This window comes from Sesamum indicum, linkage group LG5 (genome assembly GCF_000512975.1).
Source record: "Sesamum indicum cultivar Zhongzhi No. 13 linkage group LG5, S_indicum_v1.0, whole genome shotgun sequence".
Classification (NCBI taxonomy): domain Eukaryota; kingdom Viridiplantae; phylum Streptophyta; class Magnoliopsida; order Lamiales; family Pedaliaceae; genus Sesamum; species Sesamum indicum.
In genome coordinates, this window is record NC_026149.1 from 3,746,034 (window position 1) to 3,763,249 (window position 17,216).

The 17,216-nt window shown below is 36.8% G+C and overlaps 1 protein-coding gene across 1 annotated transcript; it reads left to right on the forward strand.

The window, feature by feature from the left end:
- On the forward strand, positions 1-16,854 carry LOC105161913 (protein CTR9 homolog). The gene is made up of 24 exons (XM_011079769.2): positions 1-308; positions 1,216-1,282; positions 1,408-1,602; positions 2,511-2,611; positions 3,498-3,551; positions 3,651-3,764; positions 3,878-3,941; positions 4,708-4,922; positions 5,159-5,243; positions 6,187-6,287; positions 6,360-6,452; positions 7,443-7,511; positions 9,390-9,482; positions 9,586-9,951; positions 10,822-10,902; positions 11,003-11,161; positions 11,427-11,522; positions 12,429-12,530; positions 12,616-12,723; positions 12,813-13,037; positions 14,729-14,995; positions 15,076-15,147; positions 15,679-15,993; positions 16,441-16,854. Exons 1-24 carry the CDS (start codon positions 168-170, stop codon positions 16,603-16,605), a joined length of 3,348 nt encoding a protein of 1,115 aa, XP_011078071.1. The 5' UTR covers positions 1-167; the 3' UTR covers positions 16,606-16,854.

The following is a 17,216-nucleotide window of genomic DNA, read 5'->3' on the forward strand; positions in this document are numbered from 1 at the left end:
TACAAAACCCAATCACAGTAGTATACAGTATACACACAGCTTTCACAACTTCCTCACAAGTCACAACGTGCTTAATTCTCCAAATTGGAAGAGTACTAGGGTTTCGTCGATTGATTGAGAGCTTGAAATAGGGTTCAGCGATTTGGGGTCAATTGATTGATTGAGGTATGGCATGTGTATACATACCGGTGCAGAATTCAGAGGAGGAGGTGAGGGTGGCGCTTGATCAACTTCCCCGGGATGCCACCGACATTCTCGACATTCTAAAGGCTGAGCAAGCTCCATTGGATCTCTGGCTCATCATCGCCGTATGCTTATAAGCCCCCATTTTCCTTTTTTTTCTTTTTTCGGCGTCGAATGTTGTTTTTGTGAATGTGCATAAACACGAACATGCATGTGAAGAACTTGATGTTTTTTGACGCCTTTCAAAGATTCAATGATGAGGCTAGGTTATAAATCGAGTTTTTGGAGTTGAATTCTTTTTGTGTGTGTGTGTGTGTGTTTTAAATTTTTGGAAAGTGGAACTGAATTTTGTGTTTGCTCAGGGGTTTATCACTTTGTATGTGAGTTTGAAGGTAAATCTTTTTTATGTTAGATACATAGATTTTGTGTCTCATTCACTAAGTTTTGTTCAGGTGAATGTATTTTGATAAAGGTATGGTGTTCGGGATAAATTTTGAGTGGCGTGTCTACATGAATATGTGCTTGAAAAGAATTTCACTTGAAAACGCTAAGGGTGTCTGTTTTCGGAAATGTGTATGTCTGTGATGAAACTTGGTTTTTGAGTCGAACTTTTTGGGTTATTTCAGTGAATTTATCATCATAGAAGTGGTTGTGAGAGTTTTTGGATACATCCTTTTATGTAAGAAACCAAAGGGAAAAACATAAAATACATTTGATGTTCTTGCTTTTTGAAGAATAATGGAAGGAATATATGCATGCCTGTGTTCTATTGATCTTATTCTGTTTATTTTACTTTACTGTTTCTGATGTCTTATAATTCATTTGCAATTTTGCTTATTATTAATCGAAGGCTGTCATGTTGTCTGTATGCTGGTAATAAGTGTCTGGGAAGCTAAAGTTTTTGGAGGTGTTGGTTTGTTTTTCTGTGCAAGGTGTTAGTACTGTATTTCAAGGATGTGCATGTCAGTTGACACAGGTGCATGCTGAGTCTTGTTTCTTCCAGATTTTTATGAATCCCTTTTCTGGATGCAGAGGGAGTACTTCAAACAAGGAAAAATTGAACAATTTAGACAGATATTAGAAGAAGGATCCAGTCCAGGTTTGAAGATCTGAAATTCCTTTTGGATGAAATAAACAAACTGCATTATATATTTCGGTTAAGTTGAGTGTTTATTATTAGATCTTTGATGAATTCCGTTAATGATCAAATCTCAATGTTTGCAGAAATTGATGAATATTACGCAGATGTAAGATACGAAAGGATTGCCATTCTAAATGCTTTGGGCGCATATTATAGCTACCTTGGGAAAATTGAGACTAAACAAAGAGAAAAAGAAGACTACTTTATACAGGCCACAAAGTACTATAATAAGGCATCAAGAATTGATATGCACGAGCCTTCAACCTGGATTGGGAAAGGTAATAAACACTTGCTGCTAACTGTTGTGGCTGTGATCCTGGAAATTTTCTTGCTTTCAGAGTTGTAATAGTGATGTATATCTGACAGTTTTGTTATTGAGATCAGCCCCTTTTCTCCAATAGGTAGTCTTTACACCTTAATGCCTAATCAGAGGTCAAACTTGAACCAAGAAAATTTCTAATTTGAGCAGAGGCATGACATACTTTATTCCAGAGAAAGAAGTTGAGTCAAAAGAAGTTATAAGCTCTTCCAGACCAGTGCATAAGGTGCCAAAAAGTCAAATTTATGCTAATAAGAGAAGTTAGGTCCTATACCCTGCATAAATAAAGTGTAGGAGCTGATCAATGTGCTGTTCTGAAGAAGATGAAGAACAAATTCAGTCTGAGAAGGGAAAATGTTATATTTTTATTCTTGATATTTGTTATTCATAAGGATCATCATGATAGATTCAGTGTTCAAGGACCTTCTTCTTTGATCTTTTGTACTTATTAAATTGTATATATTTTAACCGAGGCATATTGTCCTGACCAATTTAATATGTGGCTTGCTCAATTATTATCTTCTGTATAATTTACTCACCACTTCATACCTGCATGAAGAGTGATGAATGAGGTCTTGCAATGGACAGTTAACTAGAAACCTGTCAATGGGGAGGCAAAATTTGATGTTTTCATACCAATATTAAATCGTTGTGCAAAATTTTGAAGACTACTTACATGGTTACAAGTGAAGTAAAGTGGTTTCTTGCCTAGTTAACTTTGCACTTGTGGCAGTTCTTTTTCCATTTATTATTATGTTGAATTCTTGGTAATTTGTTGCCGTGGCCTTTTGGATTGCTCCAGTTCTACTTCTTCACAAGTTTATCGTTTGTTTGGTCTTCACATTTGGGTGTTTTATGCACTTCCAGGGCAGCTGTTACTTGCCAAGGGTGATGTTGAACAGGCATTTAATGCCTTCAAGATTGTATTAGATGGAGATCGTGATAATGTTCCTGCTCTTCTCGGTCAGGTATTTGAACTTTTATACATTTTTAAAGAATTATCTCATGATTAGTAGATCCATAGTTGTCTTTGATTATTTGGAAAATTGGCTTGTGACCGTTTGCACTTCTTGCACCCTTGATTAGTGACTTCTATTTTTAGATACTGTCATTGCATAGAATCTTCGCTTCCTGATTTTGTGATGATGACGTTTGAAAGTAGATACTCATGCATTAGAATGCTTTATATCGATGAACTTGAGTTCTCTTTTAATGGTTGCAATAGTGTTATGGCCTACACTTTTGTGGTAAAGTATGTTTTGGACAACAAGTTTTGTATCAAATTCACATTGCTTCGATTCTTTCTTTTCCTTTATTTTCTTAGGATATGTGCTATGTTACAGCAGGTGGGAGCTGAGTTGAACTCCACTTTGCTGAAATATATTCATTGCTTATTTGTTGTTTCATATGAGGAACATGAGGAAGGGTTCAAAGAGAATGTTGTTTGCTTACCCAGTGCACCTGATAATAAATTTCTTTTATCCATGTAGGAAAGTTTCAGTTTCTTCGAGTCAATTCTTTATTCCTGCTATAAAATTGTTAGAAATACGAGTCAAGAAGGGTTCCTCATCAGTCCTATTCTTACACCTTTCCTTTGGATCCTGCGGAACATGATATGAGGCCTCTTACATCCCCAAGTGCTTCTATCTTTAAAGCTCTCATTTCCATCTGCATTAGTGGACCCAGGCCTTACAATTAGATTTGTCTAGTCTCGATAGATCTTTTAAGGCCACATTCATCTTATGTCTCAGAATTGGATGTGAATGCGTATTCTATAGTACACAGGGTTGACTAATTGTCTGCATTGAATTAATCTGGCTCTTATAGCACTTAACTATTTTCTATTGTGTGCAGGCATGTGTTCACTTTAGCCGTGGACGATATTCTGATGCGCTGGAGTTATACAAGGTTCATTTAATTTCCTTTATACCATTTGAAGCAAGATATTAACCAACTTTTTGGGACTATTTATGTTTTCGATTTCCTTGGTTATATGGTTTTTGTTAGAGAGCCTTGCAAGTGTATCCTTTGGCTCCTTCTGTAAGAGTTGGAGTAGCTCTCTGCTACTATAAATTGGGTCGTTTTGAAAAGGCAAAGCAAGCATTTCATCGTGTTCTACAGGCAAGTTATCACTGAACATGAGCCCATTCATCAATTAAGCTTATCTGCTGCTTCAGATTTTTCTTGACTTGATGAAGCTTATGATTTGCATTTGTACAACTTCTTGACTGCAGTTAGATCCAGAGAATGTTGAAGCACTTGTGGCACTTGGAATTTCAGATTTGCAAACTAATGAAGGTTATTTTCGCTTATGTATATATGAGTTATTGCCAGCACAAGATGTGAAGATGCAAATAAGTTCACAAATTATAATTGCTCTGACTAGATGATTATTGGATCACTGGAATTGCAAAATTTCTTGCGGCACAGCATTGATATTTTGTATTTGTTTCAATTTCTTGAATCTTTGGATAGGATTCAGATTCCTTAAAAGTAGGACTATTGCCCCTATAATTTCCGAATCTGAAAACCAAGTTTTCCATGTTTTCTGGTTCTTTTTTATGGAAATGTAAGACCAAAAACTTGCAACACAATTCAGCTGTCCACACTATATCTTATTTGACCACCTTTCTCTCTTTCTTTCATCCCTCAGGCATTGATTTCTTCTCGGTCTTTTCTATTTGTATAATATGTTATCCCAACATAATTATGCAATAATGTACATATGATCTGTTTGTAGTATTATATATACAAATCTCTCTGCATGTAATAATGACATTCTTTATCAAATTGTTCATGTATAGATTCATTTCTTTTAGATGATATATCAAACCTTCGGAGAAAGTATCTTGCCCATTTCTGGCATTCAGATTCATAACAATAAGATACAACCTGTCAGGCCATGGGCCTGAGTTGATTGTTTCAATTCCTCCTCTAATTTTGCTGTTTTGGGGGAGAAACTCGGTTCTAAGCTTACTCATGAACAACTATTATGAGTTTTCCCTTTTGTCTTCACCCTGTTTTATGGATATCTTACTTCATATCTCATGCCAAATTTGTGCAGCTGCTTTTATTCAGGGTGGGATGGAAAAGATGCATAAAGCTTTCGAGATTTATCCTTATTGTGCAATGCCGCTAAATTATCTTGCCAATCATTTCTTCTTCACTGGTCAACATTTCCTAGTTGAGCAACTGACTGAAACTGCACTTGCTGTAACTATGCATGGCCCAACAAAGGCACATTCTTACTACAATCTAGCTCGATCTTACCACAGCAAGGTTGTTGACATCAGCAATGTTTGTCTGTATATAATTCTGTGCTTGATTTTCAAATATTTCTTTGGTAAAAAATTCTGGAGTTGTCAATACTTATCTCCCCTTGTTTCTTCTATAGACTTATGATTTCTCATATTGGCAATTAAATGAGCCATCTCAACTAATCCATTTTATCATGCTTGTAACTGTTATTTCTTCATTTTTATTTGTTCCTATTTTATGTATTTGCTTCATTTCAGGGGGACTATGAAAAGGCGGGAATGTACTATATGGCATCTGTAAAAGAAAGCAATAACCCACACGAATTTGTATTACCTTATTATGGTATGTCAAATATTCTGTCCTATATTCTATTCTACATAGCTGACTATCAGGCAGAAAATGTTGATCACATGTCATTGTCGTAGGGATGAAACATTGGTCACCGATTACAGTTGGGTCAAGTATTTAAATTGGAAATAAGAAGTTTCTCATGAAATCATTCTTTTCTAATTACTTCAAGCAAGTACACCACTTTATAACTCAAGTTTATTTGAATACAAAAAGAAGCTATTGCATGAATATTAGAAAGCTTGAGAACCATTTGCTGCTATGGATAACAATTTGTTTAAGTGAAAGTAAATTAATAAGAAAGAAGAGTGTTAAAGAAAATGACTAAATCAAGCTGAGTAGGTGTTAGGATTTCTAAAGTAGACTGAATGGCTTTCTAGCTCAATTTTATATTTCTATCAACTGGAGAAATAATTTACATGGAAGCTACCTTGTCATACCTCACAAGATGCAGTGAGGCGATTCAACTTAAGAACCCCAGATATTTGACTACATTTTACACGGTACTATTATGTGCTTTGTGCAAATACATATAATATCTTCTGAGGAAAGACACAAACAAGTAACCGAATTTGCTGCAACTTTGATGTGTGCTTCTCTGCCCTTGTACACTTTGCATCCCTCTGTCGTCTTATCTTGCCATTCTGAATGGGTAACTCTTTCTTGGGGTTAAAAAGGATGACTGATGATATGTACATTGTAGTGGTGCCTAACCTCGCTCATATATGTTGTTCTGTCATTCTAAAATAAGTTAAGGTGAACCATTGATGAGTTTCTGCAAGACCTAGTTGAATGGTTAATTGCCCATGATCTAGTGGATGATTCCATATTGAAATTGTATCATGTTTGCTTCTTGAAATTGCTATTTGTTTTTTAATTTCTGGTATATCTTTTTCAGAGCAATTGTTGATTGAACACTTGTGCTTGCTTGAAACAGGTTTGGGTCAGGTCCAACTCAAACTAGGAGATCTACGAAGTGCCTTGACCAATTTTGAAAAAGTCTTGGAGGTTCTGCCAGAAAATTGTGATACATTGAAAGTGGGTGAAAAGTTATTGTACACTGTATCCCATAGTTTGTTAAAGACCTAACCTTCATTTCTTTTGACATAGGCTCTTGGACACATTTATGTTCAGCTTGAGCAGAATGAGAAGGCCCAAGAACTATTTAAAAAAGCCACCAAAATTGATCCTCGAGATCCTCAGGTGACCCTGTTGTTGCAGTTTTTTCCCATTCTGTTTGTTTTGTTATAGCTTGTATTGTGGGTATCATTGCGTAAAGGGTGAGGCAGACATCATTTATGCAACAATCTCCCAAAGTAATAACTTTTGCAAATTACAATACTTAAGCTTAATTGATAGCACTACTCAGGCATCAAGTTCAGAAAGTCACAGTGAGGGTTCACACCAATTCCATAAAGTTAAAGGTCATAACACTAAAAACTGCAGTCTTTCACTGAACCCATTTTTCCTTTGACTGGGTGTTGATATATTTCTATGAAAAAAAAAAAACATATATTGCCATATGTTTGCCTGATGGACTGGGAGCGTACGCATTTTTGCTGTAATGAATCTCACATATCTTGTGAAGAATGCACTTCTCTGTAATGTTTTTCAGACCACATGCAGGGATGCTTTTTAATATCAGGCCCTAGATGTTCAACTCCTACTTGATGTAAGGTGCAAGAATAGATTAGTGAGTCAAGCTTCCACCCTAGTTTTGGCTAAGTTGTATTTCTGCGTTCCACTCATACTAGCAGCCGCAAGAACATGCTGATCAGGCTAGATACTGCATCATAGAGTTATCTTCATCTCAAACTTATATTTTGAAATTTGAATATTTGGAATGGAACCTGGCCTTCGAAGTTTGCCCTCTAGGAACTCAAAAGGGAAGTCGACTGGGCCCATGGGCTGTAATCATGAATCACTGCATGTATGCCATCCTGTGCAGAACTCAGTCTCCGAGACTCTTCTAGGATATTAAACCAGAAGCTTTCACTTTTCAAAATGGATCAAACTTTAGCGAATACAATAATGTATATTAACCAAAGACGAAATTCCCTCTATATGGGCTCTTTGCTGTGCTTAACTTATCAAGTCAAATATGACGTCTTCTTGAGGTCTCCAGCAATGACATGCTATCAGACAATTTCTTTCTTGCTTTTGACTTTTATATATGCTGCCACATCTTTGCAGGCATTTCTGGACCTTGGTGACTTGCTAATTTCAACAGACATTGGTGCTGCTTTAGATGCCTATAAAACTGTAAGTGCTTTCCAACATTAGAGCTTGATTGTTTGGGGCAAAAAGTGAATATTTAAGAGAAATGGAAATATCAGGGATGTAGAAGGAAAAAAATTGTGTTTGGTTTGAAAGAAAAGATGGAGCAGAAGGATGTAGGTGATATTCCTCCAGAACCCAATTTTGATTTTTCTTGGAAGGTTGGGAAAACTAACAAGACAAAGGATTCCTTATTTTGATTTTTATTTATCATATTATCCATACGCATGAAATCCTTTCAACTCTATTCTATTCTATTTATCTGCTGCTTATCTATCTCCCTTGTCCTACTAAATTAGTGTTTATTCTCGTAGTTATGCCATCATATATGTCAAGAAAAAGAAAAAATTGTGCCAGCATAATGCTGCCACACTGTCAGTAATTTACTCCAATTAGAATGACCTGGGTATCCTATGTCTTGGAGTATTTTGTTAGTTTTTCTTTGATTTCAAGACATGGGGTAGAATAGATAAAGATACCTCTAGTAATATATTAGATGTGGCATATAAAAAAATATTGCATTTTTGTTTTTGTTTTTTGCTTATTATTCCTGAAGAGTTCTCAAATTTAATTTATCACTTTACTATGATTAATTTTAAAAGTTTGTTTCTATAGAAATTCAAGTTATCAAGCAAACAAACAGAAGAGAAAGGATTAATTGGTAAAACTACTAATTAGTCCTTCCATCCCACTTTTTTTTCATTGTACTACAAGGGATAACTTATATAGTTCTCTTGCATCTGAACCATACCCAAGACTTGAAGGAACAAGGATTACACTTTCCCTATATAAAGCAAAACCTGCTAGTCCCTCCTCCACTTCCCCTTCCTTCTCAGCCTTAGGGTTCTCAAGTACAGCAGTTGTTTCCCATTCCATTTTTTATGTTTAGTAAACTGCAAATATGCAGTTGGTCTATTTCACCACATAAGAATTCATCCAACAAAGTATTCAAAAGTATTGCAATTATGAGGATTAGCTTCTCATGTTCTCTTTTCTTGTGGAAAATACCTGGAAAATGAAACTAAAGAACAAAGAAATCATATAAAACACCTATTTGGACACAGAGAAAAGGTGAACCTAGACTGGTTCTCTGTTTGAAACTAATATCCAAAAATCTAGTTTAATACAGACAAAAGCAATGAATGTTTTCTATAATCATCTAAACTTCTTTCTCATCATCACAATGTGAAGTTTCTTCGTTTCTGATTCTATCTCTTGTATCATAAACATGAAGAGGGCCTTTGTCCACATAGTGATAGTCACCGTCTTTCTAATAGCAAGAGGACCCCGTCCAATAATGGATCACTCTCCTTGTTCCTCTTATTTGGACAAGGAAGCTTTTCGAAGCTTTACTTTCGAGGCTGGCAATAAGACTAGAGAATAGTGTTTCCTATCAGAGGAAAGCTCTATATAGTAGTAACTGTGGGAAACACTATTCTCTAGGCTTATTACCAGCCTTTCTCCCTGCTATATATATATGCATAGGTGGGTGGGGAAGGTTTAGTAAAAGGAGTATACTTACTGTTGTCTTCTTTTACAGAATACTCAAACATCTCATTTCTTGGTGCTTGTTTTATATAGTTCCCTTGTTTCATACTTCATCATATCCATTTCTAATTCTGGAGTAATTTGATATTTTATTTCAGAAATGAGCAAGCTAATTGATAGCAGAGATTTTTTCCATATATAAGGCTGTGACAAGAGTAAAATGTTGTCTTGCTTGTCATGTCAACATATAAAAAATTAAGTACCAGATGATGGCTCAACTAAGTTTGTGAAACTATACAATTTTCTTGCTGTGACTAGTGTGGACTATTTACTCATACAACTCCACACATCACTGAATTCTGTAATTTTGTACAGGCACGTAATCTGCTGAAAAGAGGGAATGAGGAAGTACCTCTAGATCTGCTTAACAATATTGGTGCCCTCCATTTTGAAAGGGGAGAGTTTGAGGTACGTACGTGTCCTTGATGTACTCCTTCAGTCTGATACGCTTTGGCAGTTGCAATGCTAAATTAAATTGCTTTTGGGTGGCTGCAATGACTTTTGATTCCAGCTTGCTGGGGAGATGTTTAAAGAAGCTCTGGGAGAGGGCATATGGTGCAACCTTTTTGGTGCTGAAGAAGAATCCATTCTTCACATGGCACAAACAAATGCTGAAGGAGAAACTCCAGGTCATGAAGTGCGACAAAGTCAAAATCGCAGGGTTAATTTAATAAATAGCGCACAGTATCCAGTTGATGCTAGCTCAAGCATCCATCAATACAAGGACCTACAGTTATTTCATCGGCTTGAGGAACAGGGTTTATCAGTGGAACTTCCATGGAATAAAGTTTCAACATTATTTAATTTAGCACGAGTCTTGGAGCACATGCATCAGACTGAATCAGCCAATATCTTATACCGCCTGATCTTATTTAAGGTATTAATGTCTTTCTGGTGACTGTAGTCACTGATGGATATTTGGCTGAAAATTGATTTCAATTGGCTGGAACTTAGCTTTTAATTCAACATAAGTAGCTGTGTTCTAATTGTGATTTTCTCACCTGTTTATGGCATTACATGAATGCTGGGATAACAGTTATCTTTCAGTTGATTGGGGCATTTAACAGGATGCTGAATGATCAATTCCGTAATGTGTGTTCACTTTACCATCTTAGATTTCTGATATAACATCCTCTAATCTAAATTATAATGCACATATGGGAGTTTGAACCAAAAAAAATGGACTGGAATAGTAAGTGACTAATTCTGGATGGAGCTACTAATACTCTCATTGTTATTTTACTAATTTTGATTTCTGAGTCACAGCTTTGCATGGCGTCTTGATGTGGAATCATATCTATGAACTGTATTATATCTCAAAAACCAGTGTAGTTAATTTGTTTACAAATTTTATATCCCATTAAACTCTAATTGCTTTAGGTAGAAACATCTTTATAAGTACTTTGCGCTAGGCATTTTAACTGATAAAATGATTTGCTTTGGATGCTGAGGATGTTTGATAGTTGGCTCATGGCATGATAAAGAATGAAGTTTCTCATTCTGATGCATCACTTTTCATATGTGACTGCTAGATTCTCTTACACTGATTCATAACTTGTCCTGCGGTTTTGTATGTATATTACTTGCCATGATATTTTATGAATGAGTGCTTTTTGTGGAGACTGTCATGTTTCCAAGACGTTGAAACCAATGGTTCTTTATGATCCCACTGGAGTGAGATTTCAACTCTTTCTGCCCTATATGTTATCGTTGACGCATTTCTTTTTACCTTTGTCATTGATTTCAGTATCCAGACTACACAGATGCTTATCTGAGGCTTGCTGCCATTGCAAAAGCTCGCAACAATGTTCAAATTAGCCTCGAACTGGTTATATTCCTTTGCAAGTCTTTCTTCATTACTTTGACTTCTACACAGGTCTTTGTAAATTTTATTGTATTCTTCTTTAAAGTGAGGTTTTTGGCGACAGATTGGTGATGCACTAAAGGTAGACGAGAAGTGTGCTGATGGTTTATTAATGCTTGGTGACTTGGAGCTTAAGAATGATGACTGGGTCAAGGCAAAAGAAACTTTCCGGGCCGCGAAGGACTCAACTGATGAAAAAGATTCTTATGCAGCAGTTTGTCTGGTAAGTTACTAAATTTAGGATGCTTTCCTAGTTACGTTTTTGTGATGATTATATCAGCAATTTATTATCCCCAAAACTTGGTGCTTGTTAAAGGTACTCTGAGTTCTCTCTTTTTATACGTTCATGGTGTGCAATGTGGGGAACTTAGTATCCTTTTTCATTCTTTCATGGATCTGCATAATAGAGTTTATGCACTCCCGAGTTTGTATAATTAATGTCAACTAGCCATTTCTGTAACTTATGTACTTGCCGTCGTATCTGCCAGGGTAATTGGAACTACTTTGCTGCAAATCGCAACGAAAAAAGAGCTCCTAAGTTGGAAGCTACACATTATGAGAAGGCCAAGGAACTGTATACAAAAGTATGATAGCTACCTTCTTTATGTTTTATTTAATACCTAGTGTTTTATTTTTCTTTTCTTTATGCCCTTTCCTAGACATTTCGATTAAACTTCTATTTTGGAACCATGTGCGTTTGGTGGCTTAATTGCCTTCTGATAAGCTGAAACCACATAAATCCTGTCGGCTAGTTTGCATTTACTTAAGTGGCATTTTCTGCTTTGCAATTCTTTTGTTATTTAGACATAGTGGTTAAAGGTGCACAGTGCACCGCGGCAAAAGGGTCTCGAGCCATAGCACACGGCTTTTTAAAGCACGGTGCATAAGTATAGAAATAAATTATATATTCATACGTCACTATCTTTTCACATCAATAACGCACAAATAATTAAATATAAACACTAGAAATTGCTTTGATCATCTTACCATAAAATAAATATGCAAAACAACTAGTCTTATGAAAAAAGAGTTCAAAAAATGCAAGACCATTAATCAAATCCTACATAATCATTATAAAAACGAACAAACATAAAATATCTATACTCCGACTCCCTTTCTTCCGCAAGGACCAAACTTGAAACTGTTGCCGCTGCTGTTCCGGGCTGTTTCCCCCGCTGTCGAAGATGCAGTGTGAGAGATACGCGAAGAGAGAAACCACAGAAGGGCTCCCGACCAAAACGCTGTTTTCTTCTCTATATTCTTTGATCTTTTTGTTCATTTTTTTAAAACTTTAGAAAAAGCCCAGCCTTTATTTCAGGGCTTGCAGAAGGCGCGCCTATTTGCCGCATCGCAAAGCCCAGTGCGATTTTCTGAAAATGGCGCTGGTCTTGCGCCTCGCGTGCCTTAAATAACTGTGATGTAGATCTAGAATTCAGTTTATATGCCCAGAATCAAATTCCCTGTGTGATGTATAGATTTCATCCTGCCAGGTTCTGCTGCAGCAATCTGCCAACCTCTATGCGGCAAATGGTGCTGGTATGGTATTTGCAGAGAGAGGCCAATTTGATATAGCTAAGGATCTTTTTACTCAGGTGAGTTGCCACTTGTTCTAAATCAATAATGAGGGGAATAAAGATCTATTCTTGTTTTAATTATCTTATCTCGGCTATTCTGCAGGTTCAAGAAGCTGCAAGTGGAAGTTCTGACGTCGAGATGCCAGATGTGTGGATCAACCTGGCTCATGTTCACTTTGCTCAAGGGAATTTCGCTTTAGCTGTGAAAATGGTTAGTCAATTCTGGTCATAATAGTTTTGTGAGATCGAATAGCCTTCTTAACCTTGTGGCCTTTAAAACCATCATGCTCATCTGTGCAGTACCAAAACTGTTTGCGCAAGTTCTACCATAATACCGACAGTCAAGTGCTTCTCTACTTAGCACGGACACATTATGAAGCTGAACAGTGGCAAGACTGTAAAAAGACTTTACTGAGAGCTATCCACTTGGCTCCTTCAAATTACACATTGAGGTTTGATGTTGGAGTTACTCTACAGAAGTTCTCAGCATCAACACTTCAAAAGACAAAAAGGACTGTGGATGAGGTAGTCATCTTTTATCTTATGCTATTTCTGTTTTGACATGATGGGAATGTCTTGGATACTTCCATCTTGATCTCTACTGCATCTAGGCACTTCCGAAGGTTTGATTCCCCCACCCCTGGATTGGGGGGTGGGCTGGCCATGCATTACCTCAAAACAATTCTGGAAGAAAATGTCCTAGTGCTCCTTATGCATAGCAGTCATTTACATGTGTTTTCTCTTATTAATTGATAGCTTAAAATTACTGAAAGTCAGATCATGGGAAGGCAGATGTTTATTAACTCATGATTTTAAGAGATATCAGAAAATATTGTCATTTAGCTTTTATTTTCAACAAACCATGTTTGTTCCATTGTGCAACTAAATTAAGGTGCTGCAATTTTCCCAAAATTTTCAGATGAAACTAGTTAATCTCTTCAAGGAACTGGTAATTTGAATAAGTGGTGAATTTCTAAGGCACTTATCCAGCCTATTTGTCAAGGAAATCTAACTCGAGAGATTTTCTGGGATCAGCATGGCAGTGTAGTAAAAGGCACGCCATGGCGCATGGCGCGAGAGGCACAGCCCTCGTGCCATACGGCGCGCGCCTTCGTCATGGCGTTGCCATAGCGTGCGCCTGGACGCCTTTTTGGCGCTGCCCAAGCACGCCATGACGAAGGCAGCCTGGGCGGCTTGGGTTCTGGCTGGGTGCCTAGGCCCGTGAATAAAAAAATAAATATAAATAGAAAAGGAATTTCAACAAATTAAGTACTTTCCATGCATGGGTAACTTTCATTCTTGACTCTTCTTTATTCAGTTCTCTCTTCTTCCTCTTCCATTGCATCTTCTTCTCAGTTCTTCTCTTCTATAGTAGTCTGCCGCTGCTGTTCACTGTTTATTTACGGTATACTTTTTTTCTAAAATTTATGAAATGTAAATTTTTGGGGTGTACAGCAATACAAGCTGTAATTTTGCCGACTAAATCATTGAAATTGATGTGATTTTGTTAATCTTTGAGTGCTTTAGTTGTTCTATTAGTGTTTTCTTTTTGGGATGATTAATTACAGTATTTTATTGTAGACTGATAGACTTCCACATTCACATTATCAAAGCTAAGAGCATACATTATTTTATATGTCTTATTTAACTCCTTATAGATTAATCTAGTCAAGATAATACTAATTATATAAATATATAGATTATTTCTTATATTTGCTCCATCCTTCAAAAAGGCGCGCACCGCGCCATGCGCCATGGCTCCAGGAGCCCTTGGCGCCATTGTGTGCCATGCGCCACTGACTACTATGCAGCATGGTAACTAGAATGTCCTTCCCTGTGTCAACAACTGGACACCGGAAGTAATATGAAGTGAATTAGTATAGCTGCTGAAGATGTTTAATTCCATTTGCCATCCAGTCGCTCTATGAGAATTATGAAAAGTTTCTCGGAGTTATCCTTGTTGCTTAGGTTCAAATCAGATAAACTGTTCACCTTGTATGCAACTTGAGCCTTTTAATGGATCTAAAGCATGAGTGCCGCATTACAGAGTGTGCCTTGTTGGTATATCTTACTAGGAGCAACAGAACAAATATATCAATATTCTTCTGAAAGATTTTGCATGTTTTTTGGTTTGCACTAACTAGGGTCTCACATGTTTTCGCTTTATTCACTCTCCCTCTCTCTCTCTCACATGGATTGCTTTCTGGACGTGGTAGGTGCGCGCTACTGTAGCAGAGCTCAAGAATGCTGTTCGTCTGTTCAGCTTGTTGTCTGCAGCTTCAAACCTTCAGTTTCATGGTTTTGATGAGAAGAAAATCGAAACTCATGTTGCATATTGTAAGCACTTGCTGGAAGCAGCAACTGTCCATTGTGAGCTAGCTGAGCGTGAAGAAAGACAGAATATGCAACGATTGGAAGTTATGCGTCAGATGGAGTTGGCTGACGAATCCCGCAGAAAGGCGGAAGAGCAGAGAAAATATCAGGTGAGTATCTGTTGTACTCTTTTTACTGTCTGTAGTAAATTCTTTGCCTCTTCATTTACTCATATATAACTTAAAAGCAGATGGAGAAAAGGAAACAAGAAGATGAGTTAAAGCAAGTTATGCAACAAGAGAAACATTTGGAGCGCATCAAGGTAATGAATTGTTGAGTGCTATTGGGCTAGAATTATTCATCTTCGGTATTCTGACCATCTTTGATTTCTGTTTTCCTTTCGTTTTTAATTTTCTCTTTCATATTTTTATATTACCATTTATTACATTGTACAAAGCGTCATCACTTGCTGAGTGAATATATAAATTGAACACTAACAAATGGAACTATTATTCTGATTAATTTTCTTGGTAACTGTTTTGTCTGAAGTTGATTGCAATTATTTTCTCAATTGAATATTATCCAGAATGGTCATGGAAGTAGAAGAGCGAATCTGAATGAGTCCTCATTTCTGTGAATTTTACTGTCCACTTCCTGATTATTTTTTCAGTTGTTATCTAAATGGTTAATGATTGATACGATGTTATGTTTTGATCAGATCAATTATTTTGACAGTGATTTCTACCAAGGTCTAAATTGTGATATGATCAACTAGTATTTTTCTCAGTTGAGAAAATGAACTTAAGAATTTGCTACTGCCCCTGTGGGTTAATAGTTGTTATATGTTCTTTAGGAACAATGGAAGAGTAGCTCTTCTGCTTCAAAGCGGAAAGACAAACCCCAGACTGAAGATGAGGAGGGTGGGGCTAGTGAAAAGAGGAGGAGAAGGGGGGGAAAGCGGAGGAAGAAGGATAAGAGATCACGCTATGAATCGGAGGAAGCCGAAGCTGAAGTGGATGATCAAGAGGAAATGGAGTATGATGACACCAATATGGGCTACAGGGAGCAGTATAATGATGCAAATGACAATGAAGATAAAGACGGCGACATTCCCCAAGATGTTCTTGCAGCAACTGGCCTGGAAGATTCTGACGCCGAGGATGATGCAGTAATTCTCTCTCCCCCTGTGTGTGTGTGTGAGAGAGAGAGAGAGAGAGCTCCATGATTGTCAAAGAAGCGTAATATAATTTTCGTGAGGGCGTTATCAATCTTTTCTACCTCTTCCCTAAGCATGGCATCTTCTTTATCTTGCACCGACACGGAAAACCTTGCTCCTTTCCCATGTGCCCTTCATAGAAACAGAGCTAATTGCCACTTTGTCCTCGAGTATAACCAGCACTTCATGTCATTTAGATAAGCCATTTTGAGGTATTAGATGCTTGTCATCTGCTAAGTGGATGATCCTTCATTCTTTTGCCTTTTGTCGTGCATGTTCATGGTTTGTTCATAATCCATTACAAGATCCAATTTCAAGACCTCTTTTTCATTTTAAATTACCTTCTATTCCATCTGATTGACTTGTCTCTTTTTCTTGTCATATCTCTTCTTGATGAAGGCTGCACCTTCAAATACAAATCGACGAAGAAGGGCTTGGTCAGAATCAGATGAAGATGAGGAGCCATTGCAGAGGCAACCAGAGGCCGATCACGAGACTGATATGCAGGTGAGTGACGGAGAAGCAAATGGGGCCAGTGCTGGTGCCGGTGATGATGAAGAGTGAGATGTCCTTTAGAATGAGTTCCTTCTAAAACCATCACCAATTTAACGTTAACTGGTGGCTGAATGTAGTGAAACAGCACCTAGATTGTGCCATCTTTTCTTATGTAAAGATACAAATTTGATTTCTAACAAATTGCTGATGTTACTAAAATTTCATATTCAGCTTAGCACACTCAACTAATAGCTGTTTCTTGAGATATGGTTTCTTATAACTATTTTACTATACAAGTGTCAATATTTACTGTCATGACTTGAAAAGTTATTATTCAAATTATAGTACTAAAGGCCTCCTAATGATTATGAACACACAATAAATGATGTATTCATTTGGTAACTTATAGGAATATGCCCTTGGCTGCTGCTATCTCATCTCTCACCATGTTTTGATAATAATTTATTATATTATGTTGTTTGTAATGCACATATAGAAGTTTATTAATTTTTTTAATGAGGTGTATAATATTGAATATTCACACCAATTCCAAGTTTCAAGCACACCGAATGTGTGGGTCTTTTCTCACTTTTGTATATCCTTCAATTATTATTTTGAACTATATACTTTGAAATTATTTTCTTAAATCTTTCGTTTAAATATTAGCCATTCTATCCAAA

Coding starts and splice junctions, on each gene's coding strand:
- LOC105161913 (XM_011079769.2), top strand. CDS start 168: ATGGCATGTGTATACATACCGGTGCAGAATTCAGAGGAGGAGGTGAGG. Junction 3,552..3,650: donor ATGCGCTGGAGTTATACAAG/GTTCATTTAATT, acceptor GGTTTTTGTTAG/AGAGCCTTGCAAGTGTATCC. Junction 4,923..5,158: donor CTCGATCTTACCACAGCAAG/GTTGTTGACATC, acceptor GCTTCATTTCAG/GGGGACTATGAAAAGGCGGG.